The sequence below is a fragment of the Opisthorchis viverrini genome (assembly GCF_000715545.1).
Source record: "Opisthorchis viverrini unplaced genomic scaffold opera_v5_399, whole genome shotgun sequence".
Taxonomy (NCBI): Eukaryota; Metazoa; Platyhelminthes; class Trematoda; order Opisthorchiida; family Opisthorchiidae; genus Opisthorchis; species Opisthorchis viverrini.
In genome coordinates, this window is record NW_008752058.1 from 397,081 (window position 1) to 419,701 (window position 22,621).

General features: G+C 45.7%; 4 protein-coding genes across 4 annotated transcripts in view; 1 reads left to right on the forward strand and 3 right to left on the reverse strand.

The window, feature by feature from the left end:
• Positions 1 to 7,877, reverse strand: part of T265_10738 (hypothetical protein) — a gene marked incomplete at both ends in the record, with an annotated part of 17,844 nt that extends 9,967 nt beyond the window's left edge. The window contains one exon of the mRNA XM_009177198.1: positions 7,623 to 7,877. Within this exon, the coding sequence (XP_009175462.1) occupies positions 7,623 to 7,877 (255 nt within the window). The remainder of the gene's footprint in view (positions 1 to 7,622) is intronic.
• The window catches only part of T265_10736 (hypothetical protein), a gene marked incomplete at both ends in the record, with an annotated part of 36,402 nt that extends 23,061 nt beyond the window's left edge, over positions 1 to 13,341 (forward strand). The window contains 3 exons of the mRNA XM_009177196.1: positions 621 to 762; positions 10,444 to 10,560; positions 11,969 to 13,341. Coding sequence (XP_009175460.1) covers positions 621 to 762; positions 10,444 to 10,560; positions 11,969 to 12,874 — 1,165 coding nt within the window. The remainder of the gene's footprint in view (positions 1 to 620; positions 763 to 10,443; positions 10,561 to 11,968) is intronic.
• A 3,233-nt stretch (positions 13,342 to 16,574) lies between these two features.
• Positions 16,575 to 16,841, reverse strand: T265_10739 (hypothetical protein; the record flags this gene model as incomplete). The annotated part of the gene is made up of 1 exon (XM_009177199.1): positions 16,575 to 16,841. The coding sequence occupies one exon, from the start codon at positions 16,839 to 16,841 to the stop codon at positions 16,575 to 16,577; it is 267 nt and encodes an 88-aa protein (XP_009175463.1).
• Positions 16,842 to 19,133: 2,292 nt separating this feature from the next.
• T265_15242 (hypothetical protein) overlaps positions 19,134 to 22,621 on the reverse strand; it is a gene marked incomplete at both ends in the record, with an annotated part of 13,343 nt that continues 9,855 nt past the window's right edge. The window contains one exon of the mRNA XM_009177202.1: positions 19,134 to 19,263. Within this exon, the coding sequence (XP_009175466.1) occupies positions 19,136 to 19,263 (128 nt within the window). The remainder of the gene's footprint in view (positions 19,264 to 22,621) is intronic.

Below are 22,621 nucleotides of genomic sequence, written 5' to 3' on the forward strand. Positions count from 1 at the left end.
TCAGAACTAATACAACTTCCAAGATACGTAAAACGCTCCACAACTTCCAGTGCCTCTCCCTGGATCGTAAGTGGCGTGTTCAGTGACTGCATGTCCACAAGCATGACCTTACACTTTGTGGGTGCAAAATGCATACTAAAGGACGGGATGACTTTGGTCATTTCATCCTAGAATACTTGCGCCTTTTCCTCCTCTTCGAACATGAGAACGACGTCGTCTGCATATACCAGTCCGTATACCAGTCTGTATACCAGTCTCATGGTATACTTCTTTCGATTTGTCTGTGATTTAGGGGGGGGGGGATTGGGTCAATATCAGATTCGGTAGTCAGCAAAGTGACTAAACGAACGCTATGTTTTCTCGAATTTAAGGTAACCACATTGACATCAGACATTTTTTTGCCGTTGTTGTAGTTCATAGTCCTTTGTCGGAACTCTTTTGCCCATGCGATTTCAGATTATTTTAACTTCACCGTGTGGTCTTCTGTCCGAATTTCTGCAACAGTTCTAATATGTCCTTTGCGCCTTACACCAGGCTTATTTTATTGAAGCCATTGCTTTTCTAATTCCAGGTGGCCTTCTTCGTTCTCCATTTTGTGTTAGTTTCCCTTCGATTTTCAGATCTACCATCGAGGTCGGACACACTGATTTCACCGAAACTGATATTGCGCTCATACTTGAAGACATGGGGCCACAGTATCGTGGGGATCAGTACCACTTACTTCGTCGCAACTGCAACCATTTCTCGGACTCTTTTATTCAGGTGAGCGAAGGATGTGGGTATGCCTTTTTTCTTTCTGGGTCACTATCCAGTCACAATCAGTCATTCTGAGGTAATTTCACATACACATTGGTCTTCTCGAACGGAGACTCCTTTAAAGCAGTTTACTTTTTCCCGCTCCCTCGGAATATTAGTCGCCCTTTGAAAACGGACCGGACAATCTCGGTCCCGAGAGTATCCCGTCTTCCAGCTACTCCGCAGAGCACTTTGGTCGTCCAGATGTTAGCGACTCGGCCCGGTGTCGCTGACCAGCCTTTTCGGTCTCTGCCAGATCGGAGCAGCAGATCAATTCAACATTGGCGAACTGCTTGAGTTATTGCCTCCAACGTTGGAATCGCATTCACTTATTTTCCTCACCCTTGGTGAACTAAACCGTATTGGCTGATACACAGTTTGTAACTGAAAACTGACTGGTGTCGAATACCAACTGTGCCTCTGATCAGCAAGGGCGATCCTGATGAGAGAACTTGTTGTACGTTCAACAAAACGGAGTGGGCTAATCACTCTCTACTTTAAATTTAAGTAATATCGGTGTTCACACTGGTAAAAGTCGCTGAATGGGAGATTACACAGTGACCTCTCCCGGAAGGGTCAGCCTCTCTGAGTCCAACGGACTGCCTGTATTAGGCGAATCTCTGTGTACCACGACCCGTTCTGTCATAGACGTTTCCGGATCTTACTGCTCTCTGAAGATTTTTCGGTTTCCAGGGGCCTGAATCTAGGTATCCTACAAAATTTCCCACCGAGCAATCTTGGAAACATGGCTGATTTTTATTCCGTTTTCCTCACCCTTGGTGAACTAAACCGTATTGGCTGATACACAGTTTGTAACTGAAAACTGACTGGTGTCGAATACCAACTGTGCCTCTGATCAGCAAGGGCGATCCTGATGAGAGAACTTGTTGTACGTTCAACAAAACGGAGTGGGCTAATCACTCTCTACTTTAAATTTAAGTAATATCGGTGTTCACACTGGTAAAAGTCGCTGAATGGGAGATTACACAGTGACCTCTCCCGGAAGGGTCAGCCTCTCTGAGTCCAACGGACTGCCTGTATTAGGCGAATCTCTGTGTACCACGACCCGTTCTGTCAGACGTTTCCGGATCTTATTGCTGTCTGAAGATTTCGGTTTCCAGGGGCCTGAATCTAGGTATAGACGTTTCCGGATCTTATTGCTCTCTGAAGATTTTTCGGTTTCCAGGGGCCTGAATCTAGGTATCCTGCAAAATTTCCCACCGAGCAATCTTGGAAACATGGCTGATTTTTATTCCGAGGAGTGCTTCTTCCAAACGACATGGAATGTTTTTGCCTAGCACTCATAGTTGTGGTGTGTGATAAGAGGCATTTCTGGGTGTACCATCAACCGTTGAGTGTACGGTGAATCCCTATGCCCTTTTCCATGATACTTCGCTTAGAGCATGACTGTTCACCCCAGAAGGACCATCGCTGCAGTAAGACTACTGACTTTCAACGAAGCAGGACATGGTGACCGGACAGTTTGCCAGCGGATCTGCTGTCATGGGGAAACGAATGGAGCAGAGTCAGTCCAAACGTAGGGGGATACGGTTTTTCCACACTTGGCCCTCAATGCTTATCCCTCAACGGGCTCACCAAAGTTTCTCCTGGAACGTTGAATCAAGTTGCTAAAGATTTTTTATGCGACACGCAGTTGAATACGCTCGGCCTGTTCCTGGTTAATACCACAAGCCCGGGTGAAATGGTGTTGCACCTATTCCTGTCTGGTCAATTCGACCCGACTGAGCAGAGCTTCTCAATGCAACAATGCATCCTGATGAACTATGGAGAAAAGTAGTCGAAGAAACAAACTCTTCCGTCTAATTAATAAAACCCAAGCTCGAACCCCTCCGTATGAACACAAAAAGAGGTTTTCCGAGTGTGCCATCTTAAGTATTGCGTAAAAAAGTCAGAGGGATAGTGTTACCATTCTTCTGCATATACTATGCAAACCAGTCTTGCGACTCATTTATTCATTAGCACTCTTTCGGTACCTGACTGCCTTGCCACCACGAGGGCTGGTTTAATTCCAGGTTGCCCAAGCCTAGACAGGGGAGAAGCAGAGGTCGGGTTTGACTGGGAGAAGTGCTACTCACAAGGTTGCTGAAAACTTCGACAGCCCACGACCGGTTTCATCCTTTTTGAAGCTCAGTTTCCAAGTTTCCTTCAACCCTATGTCCTACTTGGAGCCAAAATGTACGCAATTCCCGAAACACTGCACCGCAATTCGGTTTTTACGTGCCACTTGTGACATGAGACGGTTTTTGTGCAGTAAAAAAAGTGCTCAGCTGTAGCACCCTTTCGATGCCTAACTGACATGCCACCCGAAGGAAGCACGAGGGCTGGAATACTGCCAGGTTGCCCAATCCTAGTCAGAGGAAATCGAGAGGCAGAGGTCGGGTTCGAACCCCGGAACTTTCGGTCAGTAAATTCGCGCTCCAACTTCTTGAACCATCCCGCCCCCAAATGACCAAGCCAGCAAAACCGAGGCGTTAAACTGTGCCTGAACTACTCCTGAAGACAATCCAGTTCGTTGCTCGGATAAAACTGCCTGCTTGGTGTTTGATTGTTACAGAAATGCGAGTAGTTGTTGATAAGAATACGGTGAAGGAGATATCCAAAGTTTGACAGCCTCTTTTGCTGAGTTATCCGATTTCTGCAAGTTTCTTCTGGCTTCCTTCGTTTCCTTTCCGAGCATCGGTCCGAAATGATGGACCTTGTACGGTTGGATCAGCAGTTACAGAACATTCAAACTAAGAAGGAGCATATTGAAGCACTGCTCCGTGAACGAACAAACAAAACTAAAGTTTTGCAAGAAAACCTGGCCAAAAAGAGTAAAGTATCGAAACCACCCAGCAACCTTTTCCTTGGTGAATCGGATAGCGAAACTAATTTCGCCCTCAACGGCATGGATAATGGGCCATTTGAAACCCCAGAACACTGATGATAAAGTCGATGTCACAGTCCCCCCCTGATACAGCGTGCGGATTTGTTGCGAGACGAAATTGCTCTTTCTGATCTCACGGAGCTGGATCGTTACTGCGAATTACAAGAACGTCTTGCGATTTCCGAAGCCAATTTTGAGCAAATGTTGGATTCTACCAGCGATGGTACTTCTGTGCACCTTATGGACAGTATGCGGCAGTTTCATCGATCGATGCAGCCAATCAAATCCTTGCAAGATGAATTGGCCTCTCTAGCTCAGCTCAAGTCCACCTTATCTCGAGAACTGAAACAGGCTACGGCTGATCCGATAAAATCTTCCCGCCCCCCAGTGGAAAACAATGACTCCCGCTTACCGAACCAATCGGACGAAGTTTACCCCCTCATTGATGAAGATGTTCAGGAGATCAATGATCATGGATTTTCGAACACGCTCAATCGAGCGAGGAGTATTACGGCCCGTGTAGCTGCTTGTCACGCTCGAGCTGAGGCTAGCCTTTCATCGTACTGTGCCGAGCAAAGGCGTCAGACTGACATATGCAACAGTTCAGGTAGATTTGGTTGGCGCATTACAGTTCTAGCTTTGTTTTGTAAACCTTATATCTTTAGTCTTTAAAGGGTTGTCGTTAAGACCTTTAGCTTCAGTAGCTTGGTGCCAAAGTGAATTTTTCCCTTCCGAAAATTTATTCCGTTACGCCACTGGTCATTCTCTCCCTATCAGAGAGTGTTGTCGTAATGGTGATGGCCACAATATAACCGAGACCCAGGCTAGCGGGGAATAAGAACTTCATCAACTATCATACTTCGGAAAACAGGGTCATGTTATGTATAGGTATACACTCATTTCTAATTTAGTATCGGACTATTGGGGGATTCGATCAATTCTCAACCGCGTCCTGCATTTACATCAACCTCCAACTTTACGGCCCACATAATGGAGCCCCTGTTTCATTTGGAAAAATATGTAAACTATGGAAGTATTTTCCCCCATATGGTTCTTTGAAATCTTCTGTACAGTCATCCTGCTCGTCTGGCCCGTTCTGGAACCGAATTCGTTTCTTTCGTTCTTGGATGTACTTGGAGAAGTACACCTGTCTATTGATTAACAGCGTTAATAAAAGTCGCAAGTGAAACTCTTGTCCATATTGATATTCAGTTTAATTTTTTTCATTTGAGAAACAAGATTGGTAGATTTTCAGGAACTAGTTCTAACCGGTAAGCCCTCAGTAAAGCGGAACCGGTATTGGACTCTTTGAGAGTTTTCTTGAACCCCTTAAAACGTAACACTCGCCACTTGACTGTGCTTGAAGTAGGTGGATATCAGCCCAAATACGTGATGCCAATAGTGAATGTGTCGCGATACGCAGTGAACGTTTGAAGTAAAAGTCCGGGTAACAGGCTATATCCTAATGTCTGCCAGTCATTTGGATCATAACATGTTCCTTAGTGGGCGCCTGGTGGCGTTATTTTTAGGCCACTGGTATTGAGCGTAGTTCACGAGAAATTCTCATTTAGGCTATTTTGATCATTTTATTTTGCTGCGCCAAATCCCTGTTCTAACCACTTGATCACCACTAACGGAAGCCAGGTAGACGCTGTTTCTTAAGTGAGTTTAGAAAGCTCATCACGTCACAGGATGAACCTCCCTCATAGATGAAGATGTTCAAGAGATCGATGATCATGGAATTTTGAACACGCGAGGAGTATTACGGCTCGTGTAGCTGCTTGTGACGCTCGAGCTGAAGCTAGCCTTTCATCGTACTGTGCTGAGCAAAAGCGTCAGACTGACGTATACAACAGTTCAGGTACTGCTCCCGACGAGACCGGTAGCAATCTTAGTGACGTTGAGGAATCAGCCGTCCATTCAACTGGTTTGGTGAGATTGGTACCCGACGGTCTGCAAACGAAGGTTGAGTCGCAGTCGTCAATTGATGAATCGGAACTATTCAGCAGCGAAGGCCTGTTGGTCAACTGCGTTTTCAACAAGGAGAGTACGAGTGTCAACAACCATCGAATGTCCATAGGTTGTCGTCCAAGGCAGAGTGACATACTTGTTGTCTCGCATTTGATAAAACAAAACAGTTGTTCAACAGCTGTGTAAGTGTTTCGGTTCCTTCGGCGTGAACTAGTGTGATTTTTTCTCGGTTTGAAGTCTTGTGGCGTGTGTGTACGGCCCTTCTTCAGTTGGCTCACATCGGCTTATCGTTACCTCGTCTCCATTGGAAGAATCAATCATCAATTTACAAACCAACGTGTTCATCCCAGTTCCGTTTTCCAGCTATAGACCGCGGACTAAAGTACAGGGACTTCAGTTGTTACAACTTCGTTCACCACCGGGGATACGGAGAATAAGGGGATAATAGCATCTTGGTGGAGGCGATTGCCCAATCAGCTGATTGACCTTAAATTGTTCTGTTTGTCTGTAATGGAAATGGGAACATTACGCAGTCAAGGCTGGATGGAATCCCACTGTTGATTGAGAGAACTGGTCGCCACATCCCAATTCGGGTCACTTGAACGGTTTCTGTGAAAGATCTGACATCCCATCTTCGGAGTTCGTCTCACTAACACCCGCGCTCCTCAGACCAGTCGACCGATCGGATTAGCTGGAATAGGGGTTGATTGAGCTGGTCGCCACATTCCAATTCGGGTCACTTGAACGGTTTCTGTGAAAGATCTGACATCCCATCTTCGGAGTTCGTCTCACTAACACCCGCGCTCCTCAGACCAGTCGACCGATTGGATTAGCTGGAATAGGGGTGCGAGTGTTTCGCCATCCACCCGCACTGTCTGTCAAACTTTAAGCTTTTCACCGTCCAGCATCTGTGCGTTTCATCTTAGTCGTTTCTTCCTGGTATGGTTTTTCTGGCATCAATGGAACCAGCTGATCTTGACGAGATCCTGCGTTCTTTAGGGTGTGTAAGCAGCTATGAGCAGACGACTTCAAAGGCTGGCTTTCATCTTTTCCCGGTCTTCGTTTAGGTCACCCTGCTCGTTTTCAGCCAACTCAAATCCATATTGCTAGGCTACCGAGACATTTACTGGTGGTGCTCTGAGTAATCTTGCATCACCTGACGTGTTTCCACTGGAATGCACCGCTCGAAAACCAACGTCACAAGAATGTGTGCTGCCACCTTTCGATTAGACTGGCCTAGAGTTGAAAATCGAAGGCTGTCGGATATTTGTCTGGCACAGGGTCGTCAATGAACTTCGGCACAATAATGCTGACCGATTTGTTGACGCACACAAATACAGTTTGTACGCTGGTGGAATCATCATTAGAGTGACCCTTTCGTTCATTGCAGGCAGGTGTTCGCTAAGGTCATTCGAATCATCGGCCAGCTGGCCAACAGTTTAGTTGTACCAACACAGAAAGGCTGACAACTGCAAGGTGTCCTCAGAGTTTACCACGTGCGCACACTCCGTCGACGTTCGTACAACAATTCAGTCGAGTTCCACGCAGTTGGGGCAAAAGAACAATGGCTTCGCATAAAATTTGACCTGGCAAGTACAGTTACAAGCACGAATACTGTGCGACACATTGGAGTCCGAACGGTCACCATTGAAGTGAATCCCAAGGTCCGAGGCACGGAAGTTTCCAATTTTCACGTGATCGTCTGGGAAGCTTTCGTAATCTTGCTGAGTAGTTTCGAAAGTTTCCGTGCTTGTCTGTCTGAGTACGAATTCATCTGCGAACTCGTTTTGCTGAGGTGAAAGAGCGAAGTAGCCCCCAGGTGGTAGCATTTGGATCAAAGACCAAAAGTTTTGTCAACATAGCGTATTCAGGGTGGGAGCTGTTCGACTACCGAGCTTAAAATTTTACGTTCACTTTTACTCAGATAAATGGGAGGTGAGACGACTCAGTGGTTAGAGCACGAATTTACCGACCGGAAGGTGCGTGGTTCGAACCCGGCCTCCGCATCTCGACTTCTCCCGTCTAGGCTTGGGCATCCTGACATTACCTGAGCCTTCGTACTCTCCTCGGGTGGAATGACAGCTAGACACCGAAAGGGTGATGCAGTCGAACGAAGATCCCCTGGCCACTCCACCTCCTCGTCTGAAGATCGGGCCATGCAATGAAAGCGATAGCTTGGATGCACGAGCGCCATTGAGGGTGCTCGGCGCTTGGCCAATGTCATCACGGATGGAGATAAGAGCACTTTGGCAAAAAAGGGGTGAAGCATCTAAGGAGCACATCTGCATTTTGTTGAGGGTGACATTTTGAATGGAGTCAATTAACTCTACCGTGACGACGGGCACAAATTTATTTTCGGACTGCTCCAACTATGCCCTTCAAACGACCAGAAGCTGTGTGATAAGATGAACTGCCCATTTGGAGTATGGGACTTAGCTGACAGCCATGCTGTGGGATCCGTTGAGGAATCAGTTTTCCTGTTCGTCCCATAGAATTCGCACGAATGACGCCGCCGAGAACGAAGCAAATTCTGCTTCTTGTACCTTGAAGAAAATTGAGCATCCGGATGAATTCACACTGAGACATTTAACACAGAGTAAGAACGGGGGAAAGGACAGGAATCCCGTCGGTTCCTGTGTACTTCTAGCGACAGTTTCCGTAAGCTCAACCTTACTTTAAAAAGAACATTTTATTCCTTGCACTGGTGACCACGTGCTCAAAACCAACATCAACGACAAGGTACAAGCCTAAAACTCCTCTTTTGTTTGTCAATGTGGCCCAAACTTGGTGCCCGCCTCAGTGAATGGCTTAGCAGCGATAGATCAAACACGTGACAATCGTGATCTCGGCTAATATAATCGATACGGATCATTCTCTCAGCTGGGCCGAATCGTTCAACAGGATTTACTAAGCACCACTCAACCATTCCCTCAAAACGCATTCACAACGACCGGAGTGATCGTCATCTAGTTACGCCATCAGTGACGTCACGTGAAAGCCGCCTTGACCGACCATTCGTTCCTCCTGCTATGTGATATAACTGAACTCATATTTCCACACCTTTAGACCTCATATCTTCTCCCTTGTGCCATTTTTTGTTTAGTTATTATCACACTTTATGTATTATGTACAATTTCATATTGTATATATTTTATACGGTAATATATTGTATTATATGTGTACCATTATGCGAATCTGTACTCGAAACCACTTGTCGCAATGCACCCGTTTCCAATCCAAGTGAACGGTGGATGGGCGAGATGGTTCAGTGGTTAGCGCGCCAATTTACTGACCGGAAGGTCCGTGGTTCGAACCCGAACTCTGCCTCTCGAACCCCCCTGTCTAGGCTTGAGCAACCTGGCAGTGTCCCAGCCCTCGTACAACCTCTGGATGGCATGGAAGCTAGGCACCGAAAAGGTGCTATAGCTAAATGAAAAATAAACTGCCGAGGAGCGCTTGTTGTAGACTCCTACGAACATTGAATTTATTTAGAGACCGGTCTCCTTTGAATCAGGAGAACCCCGAAAGGAGCGACTGGAAGGTGACTGTGTTATGGTGGAGTCCAAGGTGGGCACACGGCCAAAGTGATTATTGCTTTGCAGGAGCAGATGCTTTGTCGCACTTCTGCTATGCAATTCGGGGTGCCCGGTTTGAAGTTGTGTTTGTAAGTTGATGAGCGACTATGTGTCTCCCATCTCGCGAATGTCTAGAGCGATCCGAACCCGTGACCCCTTGGTTCGGGTCATGAACAGCTGATCATAAGTGTGATTAACTCCCACATAGACAGGGTAAAATGCCACTCGTCATTCAGTTAGACAATTTACATTATTTTGTCGTGAGTTTACTGCTCCCTGAGTGCCACTTGTGACCCCGTCACGAATGCGGTACTTACAATTTGTTGATCATTGATCTGCAAGATGAATTGTCGATTGAAACTTCAAAATCACACTGCTAGTTATCTGAAAGGATAGAACTTTTGCTGACTCACCTATGATCCAAATGAACCTCTCCGTTACGATGTTCTTACTCAATTGAATGTGCTGCACCAGGCCGCCTCATGTTTCACTTGTTACGATATTCCGGATATCGCGATACATGTATATTCGAAATGCACTACTCATAAAGTTGCTGGAAACACTCTGACAGCCCAAGACTTACAGGATTACGTTTACTGTGTTTTGCAGTTTAAAACGTTGAAATTTAGAAAATCCCTAAGTTGGACGACAGAAGGCACGCTTTTGTGGAGATTCCACTGGCTTAGGTCGTCCAAGGGTCGCACACGGTATTCTTGATTGTTCTTTAAATATCGAGTTGATGAATTATTGTTTCAGTGAATCGAATGTCGATGAAGTGATTGCCGATTGATTGCATTAGATGAGTCACTAAGTGTAGCATACCGCTGTACTGTGCGACGATACATGTGAGTGTGGATGAGTTTAGTTTACCTTGCACGTGTTACCAGTCGATTTTCCACGGTGCGTGACCGTCAGAGCTGTGCTGCATTCGATTGCGAGATTGAATTGAGATGGCAACTTGTGAGCAGCCATTTACTCCACCCTTATCTAGTCCTAATTTGAACCCTCTTTTGGGGTGTTTCGTGAGTTCCCATCTTTTCATGCATTACCTCGTCCAAGCCGTGGCGTTGAATTTTAAAATTGTCTAGTGGGAAAGAGGAATTTGTTAAAATTGTTGTCGCACANAAAATGGACCTCTATTGTTAACATCTCTGTTTGGGTCAGCGCACATTGCCGCAACATGTAGTGGCTTACTCTTCTATCCTTTTCCGACAGATTCTTTGTGGTGCGTCCCTTCCTAAGTGGATCAATCGACTGGCTTCCGTGGGTGCCAAGCTCCCGTTCATCGAGCGTACTATCCCCCGTGTTTGGTTGACACCCCGCTCCTTAGAGGTAAGTCGTTCTCCTCTCCGCCTTGGATACGGTCCATTTATTTTCTTCCACCTTGTGCGTTGAGTCGCCTGTCGACCTCCATGGCTAGCTGAAAACCTCTTACTCGTCTTACTACTAAATATTTGATAGTAGGCGGTGTTAAGAAGATATAGCACTCTTTACTTATGGCTCAAAGGAAGGCTAGAATTTCGCCACTACCAAGCGTGGCTGCTGTATGGCCCGTAGTGTCTTCTTCATAATGGGCACCGCACGTTGAACATGCGGCCCAGTCTTTAGGTACTGCAGACTGCTGGGCCAGGCACAAACGCGTTCTTCAAACTGGTCATGGTCTGTTTGAAATTCGAGCATTGAACGGCCTCATACTGATCCTCAACCCCCGAAGATCTTCACAAACCCTGAAGAAACCTCTTGGAATCCACGAACACAAATAAACCGTCATTGCCACTCTGGAGTCTTATAATCTGTGAGCTGCGAGGACCTCCCAAAGTCACCCAATCAACCCAGAACCTCTGTGTCCTGTGTCGATGATGAGCATGCCTTTTTAAATAATTCCCTCTGCGTTGAAGTGAAAAACTGACGCTTAACAACGTCCGTGGTGCCTTGAATCGATACCACCTATGGACAGCGGTCCAAGTTTATGGTCTCAGTGATAACGTACAGCGGGTGACTATCAGCTTGTGTACCAGTCTAGAAACAAGAGTGCTCACTGTTGCCGAATATGGGTAGCTCGCGTGCGCTGTATGACTGTTGATGTGTTCGCTGAGCTTGTCAGTTGGGTTGCAAACGTTTCATCACCAACCGAGTTGACATCGTCTGTGCAGGATTTGATGTCAACCCTCACATCCTGACTTTTTCGCCTCTATCACTGACAACTTCACCTCGATTGGCAATGGACCCTTGCAATCCAGCCGTCACGCTCTGCCAGGAGACCAACAACCAAAAATGAGTGTTCACTTGATATAGAGCAGTACAAAATCCGTTCAGGTCAAGGGTCACATGCCTGATACGGGAAAGCGTTGCTTTATGACTGAAATTCTGTAAATCCCGCTGCAAGTGTCAAGCTCTTCGATTGACTTGTAACGCTTACACTGTCAACGACTAACTTAATATCTTGATAGCATCAGGTCGGTATCGAGATGACCTTATGAGATTTTGTAAATCCCGCTGCAAGTGGCAAGCGCTTCGATTGGCTTGTAATGCTTACATTGTCAACGACTAACTTAATATCTTGATAACATCAGGTCGGTATCGAGATGACCTTATGATGCCCCAAGCGGCGGTACCATGGCATTTATCCCTCACTGTATGGTCGGTGTACGATTTTTACACTCGTTTATTTGAATTTCTCCAGAATAATCAGTTGTAATGAGTTTATGATTTTTCCGTTGATTACTTGATGCACTTGTAGGAACTGAATATCTCAGACGCAGATTTTCAAAGTGGATCCTCTCACGGGAATGGTAAGAGTGTTTTGCGGAAGCGGCGAATCACATCTGCAGGCGTTACGCGCCGACACCGACCACAGGACCAAAGTGCTTCATCTGTCTTCCAGCTTACAACCTCTGCTGACACACATTCAGTTGCTGGAAGTTCTGTACGCACGGATTCGGCCACTAATGAAGTCACAGCCCTCGCAGAACACTGCATTTCTAGACCTGTCTCGGTCAGTGCTACCGGGAAGGTTAGTCGTTATCACATTCGATCTAGTTCGGCTGTCAGTCACCTGAACGCCCCCACACGCTGCTCTAAAAGTACGCGGAATTCCAGTGAAATCAATTCAGCGACACCGAAGGAAACCTTATCAAGTAGACTCCGGCTTCCCATGACCACTCTACTGGCACCTAGGCGTCCTTCATCTGTGTACATACTCCCCAGCCCACAAAACTCCCCCCAATCTTCCGCGTGCTCCTTAATTTCCCCGAACGGGACACTACACCTTGTGGATCAGTTAGAAATCACACCCAGCGGACATGTGGGCACCGTGGGTTCTGCTGTCAAACTTTGCTCAGGTTCCTTTCGACTATCCCAACCGTTCACGGCAGGCGAGGCGGTAGGTTCCATGCAATCTGAATCACGTAACTCGAGCCCGGTTGATTCCACCACGAAAACCAAATCCCATCACTCGTTTATGCATTCCGTCAAGTCTTCGTCCTCTTCGCCCTCTTTCAACTGCGCTGCTTCATTTCGAAACGGCTTTTTGAATCGGCTGCAGAACTTGTGTGGAACATCGCGTACAGAGGATTCGATCGAGCAGAACACGCTGTATGAACCGGAGAGAGGGGCTCCGTGGTCAGCTATCTACCCCGATGCGTAGTCTTGCTAGCCAACCATTCATCAATCCACTCGGTACTTTTCCACCCGAAGGTCTCCTCGTTCCATGTCACTGTGCTATTACACGTCCGGAACCTTTCACGGCTAGCATCACGTTTTCGTCTTGTCTTCATTTACTTGACCAGCGATCATTTTCGTTTTTTGTCCTTTTCAATCCACTTTATTTTTTCAATTTGGTACAACACAAACATGACTTGGGCTGCGCCAAGTTCGCGCCAGTGCGTGTTTATGCTCCAAGTGCTTCCACTTTGAAATAGTCCTGAATGCGTTCACCTCTGTGTTTATATGAAGCCTGGTAACTTCTCTGTGTTTCCTTCTTACCGCGGATTTTATTCACTTTTCCGTTTGTCACTCAGGCGTTCGTTTGAGTAGTTCGTTTTCGAACAGAATTCTTTTCCCCACGGTCGTTCTATGGATGTTTTGAGCAAACAAATGATTCACGCGTCTTACCAGCCGTTTTGTCACACGATAAGAGAATAAACTTTGTTGGTAGAAAGGGGCAGAGAAAGCTCACGTTGTAATGCACCAATCATCGTTCTGGTGGAAGGTGTGCTGTCTTGAAGAGCATTCATGTCACCGAAATCTTGAAGAGCTTTGAAAGGCTCATTGTGTAAGTTGCATTCAACCGATATGACTTGACGTCAGAACGAGAAAAGAACAGGGTTCGACCTCGACCACCTTGATGGCCTTTAGAAGACATGTGCTTACCGATCGAATTCCTTTGGATTCACGGACCCACACGAAATAGATACGCATTCACTATCGCAACTTTGGGCTGTCCACCAGCTGGCAGCCAACAGCTGTGTGGGAGGTCAGCTGCGACTCAGCATCTTGAAAAGAACGTTATTGATTTCTGATTCCTTGGAGGTTACTTGAGTAGTAAGATTTTTGTCGGGGATAATAGCATTTAGTTAGTCTTGTCTTCAGAAGGGCAGTTCTATCGATCTGTTGACCTCACGAATGTTCATCCAATGGATTACGCGTTTTTGTTGATTCCTGTGTACATTGAATCACTTACCTCAGTGGCGAATGGTGGTACCGTTTGAGCAACACATTTGTACCTACAAATCCTAGATAAGCCTCGTTAACTTTTGCAGAAATCGGCATTTAGTCAGCACTTCCAACACACATCCATGTTAAACTTCTGGGTTTCTTCTGTCATGCGCATCTACTCTATAGGTAAACTTGGCTACACCGCGGTCAGCGTCGATCGCATCTGACCACGTGAGTGTATGTAACTTATCTTGGGCATCCTTCACACGCACTGTTCCAGTAAGCGCTACACTTAGCTGGATCAACCTAATGGTGATAGACCTCTTTTGTGCTCCTATTTACGTTCAGATTTGGCTTGGCCCCGTGAGCTGGTACCTGTGTTTGCTAGGCGATACGCGAAGTCGCATCTTCAAGGAATTATCCCAGAAGTTGGACATGTCCCAGAACATTTGTAGCTCAGGGGCGTTGATTGTTGGTTGATCAGACGACCATTGATCTACTCGTCGAGTTTCGAATCAGCTTGCAGCTATTCCGTCATCAGTCGAGTTGACTTCAATGCGCGGTTGGGTGGGCAATACCTCGCTGCCTGCCTGAGTTTATATAGCTGTCAAAGACTAGATTATCTCGATTGCAGTGATTGGCTGAAGGGGAATCCCACTGGCTGTTTCGAGCTGGGTTGCGTCATAACCTGTATTCCCTGATTTTTTTTGAGTGGGCTGTGTAGGTTCCATCTGAAGACCTGGTCTTATTGATCAAATTTCGATTTCTGTTACGTCGCAATCTAGCTTCCCGTTATTTTATTGGTTCTTTCGCCATGTTCTGCTTTGAGTGCTTTTTCTTCTGCTTGATTGGTCTGTTCTAAATCTTTTGCGTTGTAGTTTGCCTGAATGAATGTGTTTTTTGTTTTCCACAGTTTTATCGCTATCGAACTATCTTTCTGTTTAAAGATATTTCTCACTCTTTACTCGATTTTTTCTCTAATTAATTGGTTGAATTGCGTTCCGGTAGGCTTGAACATCGCTTTGTAGTTGGGTCCACCTGCTTCCTCTACGCTTATCTCCCATGGTTGTTCGCGCATTTTCGACTCTTGTGTTCATCCAGCTCTTTTATCTTTAGTGGTTGATGGATCCGGTCGGTTTCTGTATGTTTTTTGATGGGTGCTTGGTTTAAGTACCACGCTTCTACGAGATCAAATCTCTTCTTTGCTCGTGCTTGCACTAGCGTGTAGAGGTTGTTCCAGTGGGATTCGTGCACGGAGCCAGAACTGTTCGCAAAGTCTGCGTTCATGTGTTTGGGTAGAAGGCTTCCTGTCTGTTCCATGTAGCACCAGTCACAATCTTCACATCGATCCATCTGTACTCTATCGGTCTTCGTCATTGTGCCTAATTTTTCTCAAAGTTTTGTCAGGGCTTTCCGCAGTGCGTTCCCAGCTTTGTAGGCTACCTTCATACTGTGCTGCCTTGATGGTCTTGTAGCCATTTCCGAGGTGTTTTTGATGCATAGATGGTAATTCTTTCGCCCTCTCTTTGTGCTGTTGAGTTAGTCGCGTAGGCATTTCTGAGGATCCACTATACTCAGTTTCCGGGGTATGCTTTTGTTCTAAGAACTTTTCTTTGATCGTAGTGCGTTTCAGTCCATTCGGACAGCTTTGTTCGTGGCATTTTGGATGATTGCTTGAACAGCTAAGGATTTCGTCCGTAAGAGCTACCTTTCTCTAGACCCCGTTTGAAAAAACATTGTGATAAGGACATCCAGAAATGCCAGTTTTCATGTACGGGGAGGGATATTCTCAATGATCACGGGATGGTCCATGTATGATCTGGGTCGATGTGGATCTTATAGGACGATGCGACTAGCCAGTAGACAAAAGGAGCAGACAGACGTGGGCAGCAGACGATGTATTGAGGACCATCAATAATGACCCAATCAACAGGAGCGGAAAATAGTCAATGGAGTAGGAGGGCTTTATTGAAGCTACAACAAGAAAGTGCTGAACAGTGCACAAACATACATATACGGCCAGTCTGTCAATGTGCGTTGGCCGTAAAGTGTGATAGCGGCGCAGAAACAATCAGTACTTTTGGGATGTAAGGGACTGTCTTTCGGTTGGTGGCGCGACACGGTAGCTCGTGTCACGTGACAAATCAGATTGCGCGGTTAGGTCCGTTTAAAGCGAGTTTTGCCAAAAGCTATCTGGCAGATGCAGTAAACAGGTAGTATAAAAATAGATTCCCCGGTTCCAGGTTGGTGTAGTGATCAGTACGCTTGCCCGCCATCCAAGGAGCTCGAAGCTCGGTTGATCGGTTTTGTCAGAGCGTACGCTCGTGAATGGGTAGAACTGAGACGAACTTGTTACCAATGACGGACAACAAATATTGACGTCGGTTACTGAAGAATAAGCAGACCTTAGGTTGAAGCGAAACAGCGGGGAAGACAGCAGCAAGAAAACGAACGACGCTATAATAAACGTGCGTAAATCACACTACTCGTGAGTAGTGGGAATACAAACAAAATTACCTATGTTCACCGCTGATTCCTAGAGGAGAATCAAAAGTCCATACATCTGTTATTCTGCTGTGCAAGATTCTCCAGTATCCCTGTGCCATCTTCGAGCAATTTTGTAAAAAATTTTCCAGACGCACGAGAGACTGCCATGGGATGTTTGCCGAATCACTGGTTCGGTGGTGAGTTTATAGTTCAAAGTGATGGATCAGTTGTGACCAACCAGAAAGATTCTGGAACGGGGAAGGATTAGGAGCTTCCGCGGCTATGCTGAAGGTCGACTTCTTAGTATCGTTCCGTATGAACGATAGTAGTTCATACGGAAGTAGCAGGTAGTTCACCATTTCACGAGCCGTGCGCGTTGGAACATCAGTATTGACCAAATCTCCGAGAAGATGCCTGTCACGGCGGATCCCTTCCACACAGACATGGTACATATAGCCTCGTGCAATCATTCGACAGAGTTGTGGGTCAAAGTGGGTGCGAATCGAGAAACACGTTTACATCGGTGCTGTGATATGACCCTGATAGCTACAAGAAAACTACACTGGCTGGGTGGCCATTTGATGCTGAAGATCCATAAAATATTGATTGTCAAGGAGAATGACTGTTGCTACGCTTCTCAGCTTGTCATTTTCTTGTCAGACTACTTATATGGTGGATATCCTGGGTGATGGAAAGGACCAAGGAAGAACTCCAGAGGGGATCCAGTAGAGGATGACCGGTTTGAATTTCTTACCGGTTGGTTTTTTTCAGAAATCATTTAAAGGGATATAATCTACAATCCACCAAAACAAATAGAGTGAAGATTCAACTGAGAATAGAAGACGAGATGGAACGTGTATAAACCTAGTAACAGGCGATTTTCACCATCCGTTTGTGCCAAATATTGGGAAGAACTTGACGAAATCAAGGCCGTCACTGGCCGTATTGCTATTGTTAGCAGTCAGCTCTGTCAATTCGCTTGCCGTTTAGATGCCGATGTGGAAATACCCACTAAGTCACTGTCTCTGCAACGATGATCAGAATAAACTTCCTTGGACAACACGTTGTCCAATTTGTTACGAGAAATTCCGCAATCAACTAGTGGCTTGCAATTCATCCACAAGAATTCAGACGCACAATCATAAAATGTGTTAGAACTAGACATGTCGACTATCACAAGATTGATCGTTTGTATTCAAGCCTCTCTAGATCCAAGTTCGAAAGCCTCCGACGGGACATAACTTCCAACTTTTCAAGCAGATCGGAGCACGGCACGGCACGAAATCATGACCGTATGGCTCACGAAGGGATACGTTTGCGCTTGCAAGCAAAGAGAACTCTAGGAACGTCAGAACGTGTTTGTGCTGAGCATGTGTTACACTAAAGGATCGAAACCTGTCAGCTGGATGGTTAAAAGGCTTACCATAGTGCTTAAATGCCGTTGTATCTGAAAATAATCGTAGAATTTGATTCCCTCAGGANATATATATATATGAGTATATCCTTGGAAGCGTCCTACTGATGGATGAAGATTGCGCGCGGAGAATTAGATGCCGGAAACTTTTCACTCGCGTGCACCATTTTAAAACGTTTGCCATGTTGTTTTTCGCATCCTGTGCTTATCAAAAATACGGTTCTATTACCACTTGCCAATACTTCTCAGCGTATTGGTTTGAGGCGATAGCTTACTTCCTAACCGGTCTAGCTATGAACGCGCTCCGCGAAGCCTACACCGACTGGGAGTTTATTAAACAATGGTAATCAACGAAGTGTTGACGTTGTGGCTGTTTAGAGCTTAACCCCTCAGCTGGTCAATTTCTTGCCAGGTGGCTTATGTGTTGGAGGTGATCTGAGAGGCCAACGAGGAACGCCAGAGGTATTCCCCTTAGAGAAGAGAGAAGCTGTCTTGTATTTCAGGTGGGTTGAACTACCCGCCGGTATCAAGTCCAACGCCTTCGGTTAGACGAATCGTGATTCAAAGACGTTTGGCGAAGAACGTGATGCAGTCAGGGCCGTCAATGACCATATTTCTAGTGGTAGACATCGGGTATTTTTAATTCATCCTAGTCGTTGCCAGGGCAACAGTGACCAGTATGAAATTCATTCCACAGCGCGGTGTCCATTTTGTTAAATGACTCAGTGGCTTTTGTTAGACCCGGTCCTAAAACCGTTCGTAATCAGCCCTTTCGTGCAGAAAACACGTTGTCGGAATGTGAAATGTCTGGAAATATCACCAAGTTCTCAGATACACACGCACATTTACAGCATTCAGCGTTATGCTAATCATTAAAGTTAAGGGCCTTTTGTACTTATCACGTAGGGGTTTTCTCCCAAAATCCAGAGTGTTGTAATAATCCCTAGAATGAATATCGTGCTGTGGGTTACTCGGTAAAAAATTAACACTTTTGAGAGACGCGTGCCTCAGTAGGGTACGGCAGCTACTCACGCAAAAAAGAACTGTTCCGAATGGCGGACGAATCGTCGAGTAACGGTCTGCATAGACACACACGGAGGTCTGGTCAGTCATCATCAAATCATCAAAGACAGCAACATCAGTGTTGGCACTGATGCTTCACTGCCGTACAACCATAAGTTTCGTCTAGTTTGTATATATGTCTATATATATATATATATATATATATGTATATGTATATATATATATTTGTAGTAAAAGAGATGCCTACACCTCCAATCTGGAAATAAACTGATAGCACGAACGCCACTGACATCGATTAGCCGCCATTTCTTGCAACATCTCCAGTTAAGCACAGACGGGGTCGCGGGGACCCCATCCTGGAAGTCGCACAACACCAACAGCACCCAAACTCTTCGTGATCTCTTTGACGCCTTTCTGCCAAGTCATGTGCTGTCCACCTCGCGGTTTGCGGCATCCTAAAGGAGGCACGGAGAATAACACTCGTCTCGGTAGACGGTGTTTCGGCATGCGTAGCACATGGCATGCTACTGCTGACACCACCCTTCTTACACTTTCACGTTTTCCTTCTTTCACCCTCCTCCACCCAAATTGTGGTCAATCATTTGAGCAACACCACGTTATGAGAAATCCCGAGATTAACCGGTGGCTTGAAATTTATCCACAAGAATTCAGACACAATCATAAAATGTGTTAGAACTAGATCATCACAAGGTTGACCGTTTGTAGTTCTGGATCGAAAATTCGAGGGCGGTCGAAGAGATAACTTCCAAGTGGACCACATTATCAGAGCCCTGCGAGAGGTAAAATTCTATTCGAAATACCCCACACGTTTCAGCATCCAGGCAACAAAATAAAACGCTACGTCATGTGTTCAGACCACCGAGATTCGACAATCGTCGCATTTGGTCTCTATCGATTACCTAAACCAATCCTCACGGCGCCGGAGCGTTTCTGCACAAAGCACATCCAACAGATTGTTCATTTATTCAGAAAATCGGTTACTGTTGATTCATCAGAAACGCGAGATGATGCACGGTTGCTCCCAAAATGCCGGTAAACCGTCATCTCCGGCACATGGTTCGTGTGTTGTGCCAGGAGAAACGGCGTTAGCCCACATTTGCAGTGCCGCTGGGGAGGGTCTTCCATTCAGACTGGGTGGGTGAATGTGAACTCATCCGGCCATCACTTCACCACTAATTTGCAGTACACCTTGAAAACAAAATGCGATGACGTCCATCGCCTAGTTAACATATTGTTGGCCCGAAAGAAGCGGTCCTGCCAAACCCTCGTGAGCCCGTTGATGACGCATACTTCCAGGACCAGGATTCCATGGAGTATGGGAGTGCATTCTTTTCTAAAAATGTAGAATGAATGCACTGGTGACTATCAATTCCGCTTGCGATGGATGGATGTTCATCATGTTACTCAAGTTGTCGAACTTGTTCAGTGGATAAGGTCTACCACTGAGATGTTACCTGAGAGTGGGTCACGTTCTACATTGGATGACTAATCTAATGGAACCGGTCTTCGCAGTGTATGCAGGGAAATTTACAGAGTAACACTCGAGCCGATCATCCTGCAGGGATACTGGAAGGGATTTCATCAGGGGGATCTCCATTTGGACGATTACATATAATTTCACATGGTTGTACATCAGTGAGACACCCGTGATCTTGTGCAATTCGGCTCCCGCTTCGGATAGTGATACAATATGGAGATGGACATACTTTGTTTGCAAAACTGTGACACCGTAGCTTTACATTCTATTGGTTATACACTCGTTTCACTTTACGTAGTTAAGCAGAGACTACCACACTATTATACGTCTGTAGTTCAGAATATATGCCCCAAAATCATTGAGTAGTATAGTCACATGGTAATACTGCTACACACTGAGGGATTACCGAAAATCACCTGTTTAATCCATTGAGTTTGCTCTAAACAATTACTCGAGCGAGTCTTGTCTAAATGGGAGCACGCTGGGCATTGGAAACTGCACCCGAGGATCATCCCGCGGTTGCGACTGTCTCGTCGGCATTACTTCGCCCCTTAAATAAATGTCGAAGGTTTGACGTTCACTAAATAACTCGTCCCGAGTTACCGTGTAACAATGTAATATGGCTTATGTTGATCAAGAATTCAAACATGATTCAATCTTTCATCGATCGGTGCAAGTAGGCACCGTATGGTTCACTAGAGCAGACAGGTTTTCTCAGTTGTCACTTTTATTCAACACAAACTGATCTGGTTACTAGCCAGGTTCTTGTCTGTCACCTGTCAAAGCCACGAATTATTCGTGTCAGTAGCCTGGCGAACATCCTGACGTCAACAACTGGTTGCTGGAAAAGGTCGTGGGGGGCTACAGGTTGGTGTATATTTCAAGCGCGTGCACAGGTTGAACAGTAACTGAACGTGATGGAAAGCATCAGACTGTGTCTCCACTTGGTTGCGTTGATTGTGCTGCATGCCAATTTGGGTGAGTCTCCAGGGTTCTTGGAAATGCGGAACCAAAACCAAACCATTTCCTGTGAATGCAGTGTCCGCATATTTCATAATTGTTCGTTTTCCCCGTTCTCTATTGCTCCGGTTGTCGGAACAAGCTCCATTATGCGCGGCATGTAGATGCTGAAATGTTTCGCTGGCACAAATCGGTACCCGATAGCCGCAAAGTTTGTTTCAACATTTCCGCTTATTTACAGAATTTGCGAATAGCCTGATTCTGTGCAGAGAAAAATTTTGGGAACCATACATCAATATCTAAGTACGAACTCGTGTTCTTTTTCAATGCTAATCTATGTGTTTGAATTTCGCACAAATGGATGGAAAATCTTCGAAACTTTAACTGCATACTGACGATCAAATCTGTCCGATAGCTTTATCTGATGTTTGGTGCCACTTAGCATGTTAGGAGGGTGACGCATTATTTGACCACTCTCTGAGCAATCATTCAGAGTCCAGAGTAGACTAAATATGTTGCTTAGGCGACATATTTCTACCTTGGAAGCAATACACTACTCATGAGGTTGCTGAAAACTCTTCGACAGCGCACGACCAGTTTTGGCCTCACAGAGGCTAATCGGGTTGGCGCAGTCTTCGAGTTTCCGTCAATATGATGTTCTACTTGTACCCAAATTGGACAGATTTCGATAAATACACTCGTTTGCATACCGGTTTGTTTTTGACGGTCTGCTTTAGCACATTCGTCTGCTTAGAAACATGACAAAAGTGATTTAGCTGGGTTCCAGGTGAGCCTCCGGTGAAGGTGCAAACGATTGTATCTGTCCATATTTCTTTGTGGTTCTGTTTATTCCTGCTAACACTGGCCAACTGAACGGCAGTCGATCTAGAAATTGCGGTATGACCAAGATCAAGCGCTTAATAATACAAAAGAAAGCGTAACTCCAGTCCCATTCATTTTTGCCAGTAATACAAACCAACCACAACAGTCATAGAAGCAAGTGAGCATGGTGTTTAAAAGGGTAGTCGTGGATGGAACTATGCCCCATTCACATTAGTATTGGGCTTTGCGAGCTGTATGATGAGCTTGTGAGAAGACAATTCATTTACGTCGTAAAAGTCTGTGATGGGAATAAATCCTTTTGCGTATATACAAGCATGTGGGACTGTACGAATCGACATGATACTCTGAAAATTCTGTTTTTTTCTTTAAATGAATGACCAGATTGTATAGAACTACTGTCAGACTCAAAATTTTCTAAACACCTAAAAACTGCGATATCGAATATCGTGCCAACTGAAACAAGAGGCGGCCCGTGTGCACAGATTCAGTTGAAGAATATCATAAGCGAGAGG